At 42.6% G+C, this 17170-nt stretch overlaps 1 protein-coding gene across 1 annotated transcript; it reads right to left on the minus strand.

Annotated features, from left to right (window-relative positions):
- Positions 1-287: 287 nt before the first annotated feature.
- On the minus strand, positions 288-4273 carry AP1S3 (adaptor related protein complex 1 subunit sigma 3). Its single transcript, XM_031060027.1, is given in 4 exon segments — positions 288-759; positions 1693-1830; positions 2785-2893; positions 4074-4273. Coding segments are annotated over 4 exon segments (483 nt in total). The 3' UTR covers positions 288-723.
- Positions 4274-17170: the final 12897 nt, after the last annotated feature.

Here is a 17170-nt window from a genome sequence, read left to right on the forward strand (position 1 = left end):
ATGAGGAGAACAACACAAACAGACCATCTGCATGCAGCAGCAAATAGAGGATTCATTAAACTTAGGAGAAGCCTACCTTCAAACAGTCTTCCAGATTAAAAGGAGGCATGGAGTGCACTCTAGGAGCAGTTGGAGCAGTCTTATTAGCAGACTAGAGCAGAAAAGAGAAGGAAGACAGTGAAAGAAAGGAGCTGCCCCAAAGAGAGGCATATTTCCTCATATACTTCAACAGCTCATCTTGCCACAACAAGTTTGTGAAATCAGGGCCCACAACAATTTGGCTTTTAGAAAAAAATTATTATTACAGCAGAATAACCATTACATTCAAAATAATGGACATTTGTACAAAAGTAGAGTCATACAGTCAGCAGTGAACAAAACTAGTAAAAATACCTCTTCAAAGTATTGTCAGAGGAGCATCTTGTGATGACAAAACCCGTAGCTAAAAGACGTGGTACAAAACAAGAGCTGAGTCCAGCAACAACAAGAGAAACTAGACTGGGGCAATAACAACTCTGAGAAACTCATGTACAGAGTAATGCAAAGCACAGAATTGTTAAACCCTTTGCTACATTAGCTGACCTTCATCTTCACCATTATACAAACAAACCCCTTCAGTTATTGGTTTTTAGTATTTCTCTGAGGATCTGGCACATTGGGAAGAGTTTCAGGAAGTGCACTTTAGAGGTGCATACAGCAGTTTTCTCTCCAGGTATTTTAACATTAAAATGCAGGCTTGTTCATGTATTCTTCCACTGTCTAGAAAACAAAAAACAAAAAAGAAACAACTGATGCATTATGGAATGGTACAGTAATATTCATAGAAATCCTTTTGTCCTCTTTGAGGACTGCTGTAGTTTTGCAGGAAATTATCTGAAATTTAATAAAGTGCAGAAATAATTCTGCTTTAAAAACATGTAACAATGTGACATTTAAATCATGCCATAGCATAGCTGTGGCCAAACTCATCATGCCAGTGGCCTTTGCACACAGCAGCTGAGCTCCATGGGCACAGGGCAGAGCAGGTGAAACCTGCTCAACTCCCACAGCACAGCCCAAGCCAGTTCTACCACTGTGCTGCTCCCTTCAGGACTGTGATGGATCCTTCACTACCAAGGAAAGAAAGGAATTAAACCCATCACATTCAACTGGTTTTGCCATTCCTGCCTCAATGTTACTCATTACATTCCAAGTTACAAGAGAATTCCTGCAGGGCTCTGAATAAGGGTTACATATCTGTGCCCTACAGAAAAACTACACAGGTGCTTCTGAATGAAAGCAGAGTTTGCCAGCAAATACTCTTTCCAATTTTAAATGTTAATAGTAGGTCAATGCTATTAGTGAAATAGAAGAGATTTTTCTGTATTTACATATACATATGCATACATAAAATATAACCTTAGATTATGTTCTTATATTAAAGAAATAACTTAGATACATCTTAAACCATTTTTAATAAACTCGAGCAGTTAAGCTGCAAGAGAGCAACAGCTTTATATGAAGACCCTCCAGATGATACCAAAAGGGTTGAATTGAAAGCTTATGTAACTGCACTGCTGCACTTGTTGAAACTGCATGTAAGACACACTTGGATAATGAAGTACCAGAAGTGCTTAGCTGTGTTTTCATCTCCTGTCAAACAAGGAAGATTAGGAAGATGGGGTGTTTGCCTTTTGTCCTCCTCTGCCTTACCTCCTGCAACATATCAGAGTCTTCTATGGCTTTCACTGCAGTCTTCTTTGAAGTCTCTTGTACTTCTCCACCAATTATAAACTCATCAAGAATAAAATAAGCTTTTTCAAAATTGAAGATAATATCCAGCTCACACACCTGCCAGAACAAGAGGCCACAACCACATTTAAACCATTTTTACAGTATTATAAGCACTACTAGGCCAAAAGCTGTTGTGATGATCAAATATCCTCAGTATAAGCACCTCTGTGCAGGTAGCAGGGCGAAGAAACAAACTGCATGTTATGTAATACTGAAGCTTCTGCACATGTTCTCTCTGCATATACGGACTTACAGCAAAGATATTCCACTTATTAAGTTTATGCTGGCTGTCAGAGATCCAAGCTGACTTCCTGGCCCACTAACCTTGTCACAGGTCCTACAGAGCCCTTGTAGTATGGGTACCTGGGTTCACAGAGCAAGACAATTCACTGCCCAGCAGGAGCCACCAACTGCTTTTTAGTTTTGAGGCTGTACAGACATGTCATGGCACACTGATTTAACTAAGATATGAATTAAGGTAGACAAGATCATTTCAAAAATATTCAGAGAAAAGATGGGTCTTGTATTCTCTAAAGACTTACTTGGACCTTCTCTAAGTCTTTTCTTTAAAAACACTGATTTTATCTTTTGCCTCTATGTCCTTAATTGTTACCCAGTATTATGAGACAAACAAAGCCAGTATATCTGAAGATGCCAGGAAAGAGAATTAAACCAAACAAATCAAACAAAATTAAAAGAAACAAAACAAATAAAAACCAAACCTATTTTGAGTTTTTTAATAATTTTTCCTGAAGTTTTCCCTTCAAATTCTATACCAAGACAGACATACAAAGTATCAAGATTAATTCTGAATGAATGGAAAAACGATGAGAAAACAATCTTATGACCATTTCAGCACTGTTTTATAAAATACTCTAATAATTAATTTCAATCTGGATTGAGAGCTCCTGCAGGGCAAGTGCAGCAGATGGAACACAAAGCAAGTCAGCTCCACATAGTTTTGTTTATCAGACAGACAGGAATGAGTTCATGGGAGAAAGTGAAACCTACATTTCCAAAGTATCTGTCCAGGAGCTCCACGTATCGATGAACGACCTCTAGTGTCAGCAGCTCGTTGTCTTGGTCTTCTATTGCACAGCAGAAATACAAACTAGCATACCTGGGGAAACACAGGCAAAAACGTGGCAGTGAACAGCTGGGACCTCAGTGCTCTACTCATCTCTTACAGGTCATTCACATGACAGTTAATTCTTATCTAGTCTCTAAAGTAAACATTTTCTGTCACTCTTATAGTGCCCCAGAGAACACTTCCATAGATCAGATTATTTAAACAAATTATTATTTTAGTTAGAAGAACCAGCTTCACTCTTGGTAAAGTAGGACACCTCTAACACTGAAACAGGCAATAAATCAGTAGTAAGTAGTTCCTTCAGGTCTCCTCCTCCTGCTGCAATAGCACTGCAGTAAGTGGGTTTAATTAGATTGTAGGAGAAGCCACCCCTTCTAATTAAAAAATAAAAATAAGGCAAAGGTGAAAGAAGTTACATCTCAGCATTTGTCATCTGCTGGCTGTCAAGTGACAGTGTTTTACAGAGGGCCAGAATGCATGAAGCTGCTTAGACCAAAGAAGCTTTGTAACTAACTTGCACCAAAACTATGTTTAAACCAACCTATTCACCTTGCTGACACTGTGGCTGGAGGCCAACTTGTCATAGCTTCTGATCAGATGTTTATATGCTTCCTATCACACCATGGAACTCAGTTTTTGCTAAATGGGAGATGATTAATTTACTCAGTGTACTACACATTAAGGCTACATTTGTTTGCTACAACTGTAGGAGAACAAACAGGCAGTTAACATTAGGCATTGTGGAACTGGCAATCAGTGATTTCTTTGGAAAAGGAAATTAGAATTAACACTTTCCAGAGCAACAAATATTTCAAAAACAAAATTTGACAGAATTATGGAAGTGCCTTGGAACAATTCCTCCAATCTCCACAGCTAATAAAATCTAGCACACACATCTCAGCCAGGCTACCCTGTGGAATTTGAAGGGGCAGTGAGGTCTAATGCCTTCTAAACACCAATACCTATTACATTACTCATGTTTTTCTCATTTGACAGACTGTACAAGTATTTTGCACCCCACAATTACCCTGCTGGTTTGTCCGGGGATACTGCCTTGTTATACCCAGATTGCCAATGGCAGGCTCCTAACTCAGCCCAGCACTAAGAGCGTTGTTTGCTGCTTTTCCTTAGGTGAGCCTTTGTTTTTCCTCTTCCAGCATGTGTTATTCATATGAACAGTGATTATACGTTCTTACAAAATTACTCACACCTTTTGTAAACAAGCTTGAGGTCTTTCCAGTCAACAAAACTACTTGTTTTTTGATTGCGAGACAAAATAATCTGAATAATTTCTCGAATGATCTTTTTCTTCTCTTTTTCAGGTAGCGTCGTTTACCATTTCTGAAGCCTTAACTTCCCCTGCCGACTGAACAGCAGTATAAAGTGTATCTAGAGTAAACAAAGCAACATGGTTAACACCAGGGCCATGGCCAGGGAAGAGCATTCCTCTGCCTGGCACCAGAAATCCAAGTCCTGGCCACACACCTCCAACCATGGCATGATGGTTGGACATGGTGTCAGTGAGGTCTGGGAGAGGCTCAGCGTGGGAAAGATTTCTGCTCTCTCCTGTTTCTTTCCCAGGCAGCTCTCCCCTCCCTGTGGCACATCTTCCCTAGGTAAACCCTTCACATCCTCTCCTACCCATCCTCCTTACCTTGTGCAAACAGCAGCTTTGCTTCCTTTTCTGCCCCTGCCCTGGGGAACAGGAGGAGCCTCACCATTGTGCAGTGGTGACAAGAGGGCACCACCCCATCCTCCAGCAAAATCAGATACCTCAGTGAAGGGAATAAAGACATCCACAACAGGAGTAGGGAAATCAGGATCAATGTGGCAGAAGGCTAGAAATATGAAGACTGAGATAGTAATCATAATCACTAACAACTCTGATATTGCACTATTTCAGATCACAAAACAGCAGGTTCCTAGAAGAGGCAATAAGGGGCAGAAAAAACCTACTTTGGAAAGGAAGCTTGACTGGTTTTATTGAAGAAATCAGGATATTATGAAACTCAGACAACTGTAATAATGAAGGACAGAGCTCAGTGAGTGATACTGTATTAAATAAAGGACAGTATCTATACTGTTCAAAAATTTCCACTTTAAAGTGAGTCATAACTTTACAAGGTTTGACCTATGAATGTTTCATGCTTAGCATAAGCAGTATTACTGAAATACACAAGAGCCAGCTTTTAAATGCCAGTGGGGCTTTGGGAGAAAAGTATCAATTCACATTTACATAAATAGTACTATTAGCAGGTTAAAATAACTGACCATAGTGTATATAAGCAGTACAATATCCCATTCATCCAGAGCATGAAAATGGCTTTAAGAATGCAAGACATCAATTTGAGCACAACATCCTTCTCCAATAGGACATCTGCTAAATGGGAAAAAAACCCTATAAACCCACCAGGGGGGTGGGGATGAGATAGAGACGTGTTTAATGGCTGAAGACCTCTGAAGTGCCCTGCTCTTACCAGTACCAATACCAGGAAGGGTAGCTGTAGCCATGTGTGTGACAGGCACACTGCCAGCGGTCCATACAGTGACTGCTGCCTCCCCTGATCCTGGGGGCACACTGCCAGCGGTCCATACAGTGACTGCTGCCTCCCCTGATCCTGGGGGCACACTGCCAGCGGTCCATACAGTGACTGCTGCCTCCCCTGACCCTGGGGGGACCAAGGAGACGCACAGGAGCCTCACTTTCCTCACTTGCTCCCAATCCTTGCAAAGCCCTGATCCAGCAGGTCTCTCACCACATCTCTGACCATTAGCATAACCTTATCCTTCCCTAGAGGTTTTTCAATCTCTACCCTAATCCCTTCTGCTCCTTGCTTCCTGTTCCAATTAATTGCTGTACCTATACTTCACCACATTTCCAAGTGAGGATTACAAAGTTAATGTTCACAATCACTATTAAGATTACAATGCAGATTTCTATGAAGATATTCCACAATCATTCCACACTCTGGCAAAGTCTGAGCAGAGAAGTCAGAGAAGTTTCTACATAAGAAAAAAAAGGAAAAGCTACTGGATTTTAAACAAAGCATTCATTCATAATTCAGAACCCTTCTCTAGCTATTGAGTTGCATAGTTGTTGAGTAATCTGGAGCTAAGAGTTCTGACTATACTGAGAAAGGCTTCAAATGTGGGATCATTTTAGGGAAAGGAGGAAGGTTTTAGTCATGGTGTCTTTGGCAGGATCTACTGCTGGATATAAGGCTCTTGCCATTGTTAGTCTAATGTGCTTGATAAAATTACAAGGATTTTGTAGCTGCATTCTGTTGAGTCCCATAATACTCTCCAGACAAGCTTGCTAAATAAAAACAAGTATGCTGCTGGCCTGATTACAGTGAAGAGCAAAGCACCATGGTTTTGCCTTTCTCTGTTAATATTACCAGCTGGCTTTAACATGGGAATCTTCCAGCTGCCAGGGTTACCCCTTCCCAGGTGATGTAGGCACAGCACTCACTGTCCACACACTTGCACACTGAGAGGAGCTGGCTGAATGAAAGGCTGTTTTGCTTGCTGCACATCACATTAACTCCAAAGCCATTGTAAAGATGAGGGTGTTTTGAAAACAGAGCATAGGTTCCACAGATAAGAGCAGCAGGTCAGCAGGAGTCCATCTATAAGCTATTGGGCAGAGGTAGCAGCTCTTCGATAAACAAATTTCTATAAATATGGTGAATCATCAGATTTGACTGAAAATGCAGGGAATGAGTCAATGAACCTCTATCAAAAGCTGACAGCATGTTCAGCATAAGACTGTAAGCTTTGTGGCATCCTTTGCCTGCAGTGCTTCAATAGCAAAAGAAAATTAAAAAGTATTCTGGTTTAGGGTCAGCTGTTGGACCCAAGAGACCTTAAACTGGAGTGCCTGCATGTAATACACACATATATACCTGCAGAACTGCAACCTCATGCCAGGGAATCACTGTGAATATTACCACCACTTTCTGCCAATTAGTTACTGCAGGATGTTATGCTTCACCCATAGGAAAGTGACCTGCTCTCCACTTAAAACTGCTTTGAGAACTCCACTGTTTCTTCTACACATGTAGATGATGTCTCACCACCACTTTTATGACCTGAGGCAATCTTCTTTGCAATCAGAAAATATCCATTAATGCTCCTAAATGCATAAATGTTCATACACAAGCTCCAAAAATCTCATTGTTTGGGTCTCTTGTTCCACACTTTTTCATATGCAGACTGTAACTGCATACCTCACATGGCAATTTTATTATTACAGTAATATACACAGCTAGAAAATAGAGCCTTTACTGTAGCAAAATTCTAAATTTTACAGTCTGCAGCAAAATAGTGCACCCTCAAGCCTAGGTACATATCACTGGCCAGCTAAGAATTACCGTAACAAAACAACTTATTAGAAAGCTGCAGGTACTTAGAAGCAAAAATATGCCCTTCAATTTGGGGAACTCTGTAGGAGGTAAATAAACCTTCTTAAAAGGTTAAATGGTTTTCAGCATTTTCAATTTCAACATCCAGTGCTGTTCCATTCAGTTCAGCTTTGCTCTGCCCAGCCCCACTGTCAGGACACAACACATTCCTCACTCTCATTGCTCTGTTCATTACATCCCACTCTGATGCATCAATAAACCTGCTAATATTGAAGTTCTGCACAAACACAGATCTAACAGCTCATCTGTTCCTTGCTCCTTGACTGTGAAAACATATTTGCTTTCCTGTAGTGCTGATGACAAGACAGATGTTGATTAAGAAATTTTTGGTTCGTTTTCAGCAGCCAAACTGCAAAGAGAAGTAGATTATCCTGCAATGCTTTACTCATCTTTAAAAGTCCTAATTCCAGATGAAAACAAAAGTAAATGACTTCCTGCAAGCAGAATATCTTAGAAAGCAGGGTGATTGGTTCCCTTTCTTACCATCCCAGGGCATGTTGGCTGTAACTAACAATCACCAGATCCAGGGCTGATGCCAGAGGGAATTTTTAGGTCCAAGACTGAGTGGGTTAGGATGAAGAGTACAGTTCCTAAGAGAGCTTACTTCACATGTGGAGACAAACTTGGTCTGGGAGCTGAGACTAATTTTATTAGCTTGTTTTACTGAATCAGACCCAACCACCCACAGCACTATGCAAAATGACTTCCATAAACGTCAGTAAGTAATCCAAATGACTGCATTTTTTATTTGTAGGCTATTGGAAAAATAGTTTGTTGGGGTATGTTTTATATCAAACATTTAAACCATGGAACTCTACCCCCTTCTCATGCATCTATGAATCAACTGCAGCAGTAAGTTACTTAACAGACTGGAAAGTTATGGCCCTCTGTTCTATTATGATTTACACAACTGTACCAGGATAAAAACCAACACCTTTAGTTTAGGGCTACAAAAAGAAAATCAAATGCTAGACTTTGACATGAAATAATTTACCAATAAATAGAACAGACATCAAACATGCAAAATACAGAAGGTTTGCATATTCATGAACAACAAATACAAGAGAGACAAATGAAACTAACACACACTGTGATTTCTTTCCACCTTCCTTGGGAGACCTTTCCCTCCTTTAACTAATGGGCTGTAATAATCTGATAAGCAGCTCACCCAAGCTTGTCTTCTGGACTGCTCCCTGCCAGGACTGCAGGTCCCCTCTGGTGCAGCCTTCCCCACTGTTTGGCCATTACACACTTCAGACTTATCAAACACATTACAACTGGCTCAGTAGGTTCAAACTTGGATCATTTTTGCCTTTACAGAGGGTTTAAAATTTAACCTAATCTGCAACAATTAGTACAACTGTCTAAAGGGCTGCATTTCATTCCATATACAACAAACCACCTGCAGGGGTAGCAGATGAAATGAATACATGGGAAAAGGGGCTTTCCTAGCTTTCCTTTCCTACAGTAATTTCTCCAGTTCACTGTTTAACAACGCAAACATGTAAAAGATGCCAAATTTCTTCCTGCAAGGTGATCTCCAGGGGTGTGCAAGAGACTCTAATTCATTGCACTGTGAGAAAGAAGAATGTGCACTAGAACTGCTGCTCCTCTTCCTGTAATTCAACCTGCATAACATCAGCTGACTGGTTCCAAACCTGCTCTGTGGCATCTGGCTTCTCCATGTCCCTGGGGGAGGAGAGGAGGATAGAGATGGGAACTCACCAAGGAGCCTCAGGGGAGGGGAGGCACAAGAGGAAGACTGCAGAAAAAAGAGCAAGAATCCTCTTTCCTGTCTGGGTGTGTGGCTGGGCAAGGATTTGCTTGGTGAGGCAGCTCTGTCACTTCAGCAGCTCTGGGCTTACACTCTGCTTCAGCTGTAACCTGTCCAAATTTGGTTAAGAGCCCTCCAAAATCAAAGCCATTTTTATAAAACAGACACCTGAAATTCACATGTAAGTAAAATCTGCAAATCAGGAACTGCTATCCTTAAACAGACATCTTGGCAAAGTGAGGAAAATTTCAGCTTTCCTTAAAAACTTTCTGTAGGGCAACAGACAATACAAGACATGCTAATCAATGAAAATTCCCAGACCACATAAAATGGGAAGCAGGATGAAAATCCAGAACTTCAACTGCCAGCAGAAGCCTGGGGAAAACCAGCCTGACAGGCTGGTGGAGAGGAAGTGACTTGCTATGTGAAAGTTCTTTTTTCACTTATTCTGATTCCTGTGCAGCCTGCTTCATCTGCTGCCACTGTTTTAGTCTAACAGAGCTCATATTCTGCTTCTCTTTTACTATTTTTCATTCTTTCCTCTGATATGAAAGAATCTATTTCCCAACATAGACAACTGTCCAGTATTTTATCAGTATTTACTTTTACATCACAACTGAAAATGAACAAAACCTACTTTCATTAAATTTTCTCTTTTAAAAAATGTGAACATTCACATTATTCCAGCCATCAACTTTTTTTTTTAATCTCCAAAACATTTCAAGAATAAAAAATTCCTTTTAGTTTGTGCTTTGTTTAGGAAAGTTTGTTTTGTTTTGGGGGGGGAGGTAAATCCTGAAATTTAAAAAAAAAATTGTGAACATACAGTTGGTTTGGAATGCCAGGTGTTTAGGGTGAAATGAGAAACATGCACTGAACAGATTTATTGACCTATTAACAATCTACCCACATCAGGACAAGACAGAATACTAACACACTCAAGTGCAGGTATTTTGGTATTCTGCTGTTACATGAAATCCCATCTGGCTACTACTGACTTTTAGCATACACTCTGGGGTTTCAGATACTTCTAAAGCAAATATGTAAAATTCTAAACAGACTACTTTATTAAAAATATTAATTTCCTTACTTGTTTGCTCTGTCACTAAAACATTTATTCACAGCAGCACAGGAGCTGACAGATGTTTGTTAAATACTGTTGGCTCTCAGCTTTAAAATTTCAAACATGTACTTAGTCTGCATGATGTAAGCAAATAAGGAAAAAGAAAATATGCACAAACCCAGCAACAGAGAAATTCTGGAGCAGTGTATTGGTGCCTACTTGGCACAGGATTCTTCCTCACTTAATCTCCATTAGGAATATTTCTGAGCAATTTCCCCTGAACAATACATCCAAAGTCCATGCAATAAAAGCTGTGCCAGATCATTACAGGCACACGTGACCATAGTTACACATTGATTTCATGCTTTTCATGATGCAGCACTCACCCTTATCTTATTATTGAAAGGTTCTAAATGGACCAGCACACCAGCATTTGAAGGATATTTGTAACATATGGTATCGATCCAGACAGCAACAACCTTCTCAATAGCCTCACCCGAGGTAAATAAAACTATAATCAAAACAGGATAGCTGAGCTCAAGCTGCTCCCTCCTGATCCCTAACTAAGGACTGGAAAACACAGCTCAAGGAGCTTTCTAAGTGCCCAAGCTCACTCTAGCTCTGCTCCAGCTTATCTCTACAACCAGCAGGGTGAGTCCTCCCAACCTTGGCTCATCCCTCATAAACTGGTGACATTCCTGCCCAGTGTCCTCCTAACAGCACAGGCATGCCTGTGCCTCCTCCTCACAGGCTGGGCTGTCCCACCAACAGCACAGATTTGCTGCTCTGGAGAGCAGAGGCAGCTTTCCAAAACAGCTCCGAAGGGTAAATGCAGGCAATGGCATCCAGTTCTTACAGAGGATAATTACTCTTAATTTTCTTAAGTTCTTGTTCCTGCCAGTGGAATTACTCCAGTTTTCAGGTAATAAGCAAGCACAGATCAGGCTGGAGTTTGCCTCGGACTCTGCCATAGGAGAGCAGGCCAGGGAAGCAGCCACACCACTGTCCCTTCAGTGCCACCACAGGACAGACACAGCAGGGATGAGAGCTGGCTGAGCTCACAGGAAGCAGCAGTTTGAAGAGCTTTGAAACGATTATTAACTAGGAAATCACATCCCTTCTGCCTCCTAGGCTGGGCTCTTAGAGGTGTTTTCATTTGCTTACATGTTTTTGAGAGGCAGAGGACCCCTTCCTTAGGTTACTACAAGGAGGAAGGACCAGAGGAGAGGCTGAACAAGCTGCCAAGAGCTACCCCCAATTCACTACAACCCCAGTGCACTTTACAGGCACAAGAAGCTATTTTTCCAGCCTATTCCTTGAACTCCAAGTGAAGAAACAGAGCTAAAATCTCACCCAGTGGAGCTGCAGAAGGTGCAGCTCTTTTAGTTTCATTTCCACTTTGCCTTATCAGTTATTTGCAAAGCCCTGCTACATGAAGGCACTGCAGGCACTTCCTTTGCCTTTGACCTCTCTAGGAGCAAAGTTAAATACCTTTGCTCTGGGACAGGGAGGCACACCCAGATGGTGCCAAGCTAACCTGGCTCCTCAGGAGCTGACACACTGCTCCAGCCTGGTGATTCCCTGTCTGGTGGAGTAGGAACAGTGCAGATGGGCAGCAGCCCTACAACTGTTCCTGAGCTTCAAAAGGACTAAAGATACACATGAGTTCAGATCATGTTTATAACTCTGAAAGAGCACAGAATAATCTTTTGGAAACACCGAAGCATTTAACTTGGGCATTTTCAATTGAGACATTCTCCATTTTCCCTTTTCAAATGGCGTTTTTTCATTAAGGTAAAAAAACAATATGGATTTAACCTAAGCATAAACACAAAAGAAGCAACCACTGTTTACAGAAGGAAGGGCCAGAGCATAGAATCCTCCAAAATGCTTTATATGTTGGCCCAACATTTAGCCTGTAGAATAAGAAAGGATCACAAATTCATTCTGCTGTTTCTCCAAGTTCTGTCATGGGACTTCAAAGCAAGGAAATGCCTGAGGTACTGCCTCTTTCCCATCCCATCTCCTGAGCCCAGAGGCTGTTGACAGTTTCATGCAGCACTTCCCACAGCTTCTCTAGAGCTCAGAGCACACAGGCACTCACCCAACCCTTCACCTGCTCTCCTTCCAGCACACAGCCTTGCACAACAAAGGCACAACATTGTACATTTCTGCATTTTACTCAAACACTGAGTCTGTTTGTCATTCCTTTGTAGTTTGTGCCCATCACTTACCCCAGGGGGCTAAGCAGAGGAAGGTGACCACAGAGCTCCTGTGCTGGTTAACAAGCACTGAGAACTGCTTGAGTGTCTGAGCAAAACTATCCCAAGCTCCAAAGGCAAGCAGCAAGGCAACACCAGGCATTTACTGGTTAGTGAAGAGGGATTTTAATGCCCTCCCTAAGAGAGGAGAGCAGATGGACATCCTACATAAACTCAGCAAGCTAGAGAAGAAAAAAACACTGGTGAATGAAGTACCTGGGGTTATGTCTGTAACACTGAGAAACACACATCAGGACATTCCAGGCCAGACAGGCATGCCAAGCTTGCCTTCAAACACACAAATGGAAATCGCACCTTCCCATCCTGCCCCAAAGCCTCTGCATGCTGTATTCCTACTCCCAAATGAAGTGCCATGCTGCAGGACTGGATCTTGCAACTCCCTCCCTACACTGCAACATCTGCAGAACTGCAAAGGCCCAGGGGTGGCCACTCAAGAAAGCACAGAGCCAATGCAGCCAAGAAAATGCAGATGACACCCTGCAGGAATAGGACAGCAGGAAATGAAAGGGCAGGGGTGGAAATCAGAAACTGGGCACATGTGATACAGACAGAATCCTTTTCACACAAGCAGTACTGTTTTCATTTAGGCATCACTAGCAAAACCACGACTGGCTCACAGAAATGCCTGATGATGCCTTATGCCAAAGCATAAATCTTGCAAGTACCTGGGGAAGAGGCAGCTCTTTCTGCCCTCTCTGATTCAACAGTTTCCCCAGTACTTTCATCACATTGTCCTTTTGCAGCTCTTGCAGGTAACTGATGGCTTCAGAAGGTCCATGGGATCATTTATAAAGCATGGGATTTTGAAGTAACTAAAGACATGGAAAAGCAGCAAAATCTGCCATTTTCTTGCCTCATGACAGACCCAGCTGCCCATTATCCCTCCAGCTTTCTTCCTGCATTTGCCCACCCTAAATGCCATGGCTTTCCTTAAAGCCCTCTAGGCATCCCTCCATCCTAGTAACTCCTGGCTCTGACATGCCTGCAGTTTCCTTATTTCTGAGCAAAAAATATATACATTTTAAAAAACAAGAATTATTACATTGTTGATTATTAAGAAAATAATCAGCAGGTGATCTATCATAACATTTATTTTGCTTTCCAGGAATAAACTTAATATCCAGGGACAGTAAAGCATGAATGGGAATTCCTGCATGACCTGAGTGGGCTCCAGTATTAAACAGTGACAACCTGTAATGGTCATGGGCACTTGGAGGAGGAACATCCAAAACTGGCAAGTCAGACATGATACGCTTCCAAAGAACTGTAAAAACATTTTTCCTCACAAATCCCACAAAATGCTATTTTAAAGTCCAACTCAATGACAGTGAGTAACAGAATGCCAGATTATGGATCAGCCCCTGAGCAGTACTCTGCTCTAAGCAGCTTCCAGAAGGGCACAAGCATAAGGAACAGGGCATGTGTAAAATCATCTGCTAGTCCCACCTCCAGGAATCACAGGTTTAAGAATTATGGGACAGAAACTGCATGCAGACAACCCACCTGTGGCCCTACCCTCTATGAACTGCCTAACTACTTGGACATCCACAGCAGTGGATTGAAAACAGTCATTTACACTGTGTGAAAAAGTATTCCCATTTATTTTTTATACATTTAGTGCCTAAAATATTCACAGGATGTACCCTGATTCTTTGTATAGCAACCAATCTTTCTAGTGCTTATGATTTCCCATGTTTCTATCACTTCCCCTGCAGTCACCTCTTTGCAAGCAGAAAGTCTACAAATGCAGAATCTTTTAAAAAGATGCCTTTCCATTGCCATTATAAGTTGCCATTGCCAGTAAAATTTCACTACAAGACAAATTAACAAAGAAATACCACATGAACTTTTTTTTGTCATCTAGCATAAGAACTGCTGCCTTCAACAATACACTAATTTATTTGTCATTTTCTCTCCTCTCATCTGTTCTAATCTGTTGCCATCCTTGTCTTTCAGAGGTAAATGCCTAGAGGCAAAGTTCATTGTCCACTGGGGCCAATACACAGGTGTATCATGTGGAAAATAAGCAGTCATTCTTAGAACTGTAACTCGTAAATTCTGTACAGCACTGAAAACATCTTCTGCAGATCTACATCCATTTTCACGATTAAGGGCATTGAGGGTGTTGATGACATCAATATTCAGAAGAGCTGAGAGTTCATTTCCAAACACCAGGGAGGTGTCAGCAGCTGCAGTCACAGCAACTGATATTTCCACCCCAGCTTCTAGATAAGTGACTGGTTATCAAATGTCTTGCTAAGTGGAAACAGTGCTTGCCAACTCCTTTTCTATTCAGGCCAAGTACATTTTAAGAGCAACTGTGCTCAATGGGATTCTTTTGATCTTTCTCCAGGGTTTCAGATCATGCCCACAAGTACTAATTTGTCTCCCTGTAGTGATGAGTAGCACAGGTAGGAGGGAATCAGACCCTTTACTATACAGGCACCAATTCTGCATGCAGAGCTACACAAGCAGAGCCCTGTATTTATTCACAAAAGTAATCCTGATAACACTGAGGCAGCAGTAGGATCGAGGTGTTGCAACAGTTACAGGCACAAGAGACTAACAGCAACACATGTCCTTGGGGAGACTTATCTTTTTCTCCTCTGCGCTCCCTCCCCACTCTCTGAACGTGTTGAGACAGCAATCCTTCATGACATGTATCTCTGCTGCACCCACATATGAGAGGAAGCAGAATTTAGTCTTTCTAAAAAGTAATTAAAAAAAAAAAACCTGTCACAAAGCACAAGGTGGGCATAAAAGCTGTGTTTCTCAGCTGGATAGGAAGTCAGTTTTGCTAAACAGACTCTTCCCTGAAATTTACACGGAAATCTGCAAGAGAGCAAACAATTGAAACAACCCTCTTGCTAAGACATGGTACCACTAGCACAAGCACCTTTAATTCTACCCCAAAACACAGCTGTGGCAAGCACAACTCATCCCGAAATTTCAGAACAGAGGAACCAGTCTATGGAAAGCTTAAATGACCTGTGTAAAGTTCATCACTCGTGAGCCTGGATAAGGCTCACTCTTGGTTTGTAACCCAGCAAACCCTTTTTTCTTGACTCATAACCGAGTGTTAACAACCCCTTTCCAGAGACTAGAAGACAGAGAAATTTAAAGCTGGAGTTCCCTGACAAAAGCACTGTTTCATCAGCACCAGATCCTCAGGAGAAGAACAGGGTAAGGCCGACAGCACTAATATAATGCAGGAACACCAACGAGTGTTTCTACTATGGCCTCAAAAAAAGGAAAAATAAAATTCTTACTTGTAAGAATGCACACTCATCTTGTAAAATCCTAACCATCAGTACAGCAGGCAGACTCCAGATCGTCAATAGCAGCACTGCTGTAAAAGCAGTGCTCCCCTGGGACTATCGTGAGTGCTTTGAAAACTGGCATGTGTGAAGTACCCACATCAAGGAGGGTTCCGAGATCAGATTCCCTGAAATCAGCTCCCATATTTACTGACCTTCAAGGGCAAAACAGGAACTCCAGTTGTTTACATAAGCTTTACCAGAGGGAACTGGGTATGTAGGGCTGTCTCAGGGTGTAACCAGAAAAGTTACATCTCTACAGGGACTTAAGGTGTGGAGACTGCACTGCCATCTGTAAACTCATTACCGTGCATATTCTATTTGCAAATATAATGACAGGTACACCTTTCTAAATACAGGAGACTAACACATATTTAGCATTCTGGCTAAACCACTGAAGACAAACAACACAGCTCTGCCTTTGAGGATAGAGACAAACAGCAGCACTTGGCCTCCACTGAAGGAGTTGAGAGGCTTCTGTTCAGCTGCACTGCCAGTAACTGGAATTACAGGTGCACACAATGGGCAAATTGTGCAAGACAGCAGCTCAGGGGAATGCCCGCAGAACCTGCCTCAGGCCTGAATTATCAAGCAGTGAGATGGTTTCTCTTTTAAGAGGCATCAGTGACCACCTCACTACTTGGGAGCAGGCAGTCCCCCCGTGGGGAAAATCCAGCTATTGTTCTCTGGATATTGGCCACAATTCTTTACAAAAGAGAGCATCCACAGCAAGCTTTTCTGATCTCAGCAAACCAACACCAAGGCAGCATTGGAGAGGCAAAGGGTGCCTTCCCGGATCCTGCCCGTAGCCCTTTAACCCGGAGGGCTGCTGCCCCTTCCGAGCCCACACTCGCCACTGCCAGCCCTGAGCCGGGCAGCACAGTGACACTGGTGACCGACTGGAGGTTCAGAACCAGACCCACACGCTCTCGCTGATTATCACCTGACGGAAAGGTGCAGCCAAATCCCAACAAGCCCCATCAGACCCGGCAGTGGTGCAGAGGCACCCGGGCTGGAGGTAACGCTGCAGTGCAAGCTCTCCACTTACCTGACAACAGGGAATACACCTGGGGAAAAGCTCTTCCCAAGGATCCCGCCACAGGAAAACCCAGCCCCAACACTGACCCGCCTTGCCCCCAGTCAGCCTAGAGACAGACACATCCACACGAAACCTCACTCGATCCTTCTGCAGGCACTGGAGCCGTCCTGCACCTCAGCTCCTCGAGTTACAGGAAGACTTTATAAATAAAGCCTCTCTATAACAGCCTTGTTTTCCTGACTGTCTGAGAAAGGCTCTCGGCGTGACCGGGGCTCATCCCGCGGGTCGGAAAACTTTCATTTCCCCGAACAGGTGCAAACCTTGTTCGAGCCCGCCTGGGAATGGCTTTCAGGTGCCGGTGCCGAGGGCAGCCCCGCTCCGCCCGGCCTCGCTCCGCGCCCTGACAAC

The sequence above is a fragment of the Geospiza fortis genome, unplaced genomic scaffold (genome assembly GCF_000277835.1).
Source record: "Geospiza fortis unplaced genomic scaffold, GeoFor_1.0 scaffold318, whole genome shotgun sequence".
NCBI classification, from domain to species: domain Eukaryota; kingdom Metazoa; phylum Chordata; class Aves; order Passeriformes; family Thraupidae; genus Geospiza; species Geospiza fortis.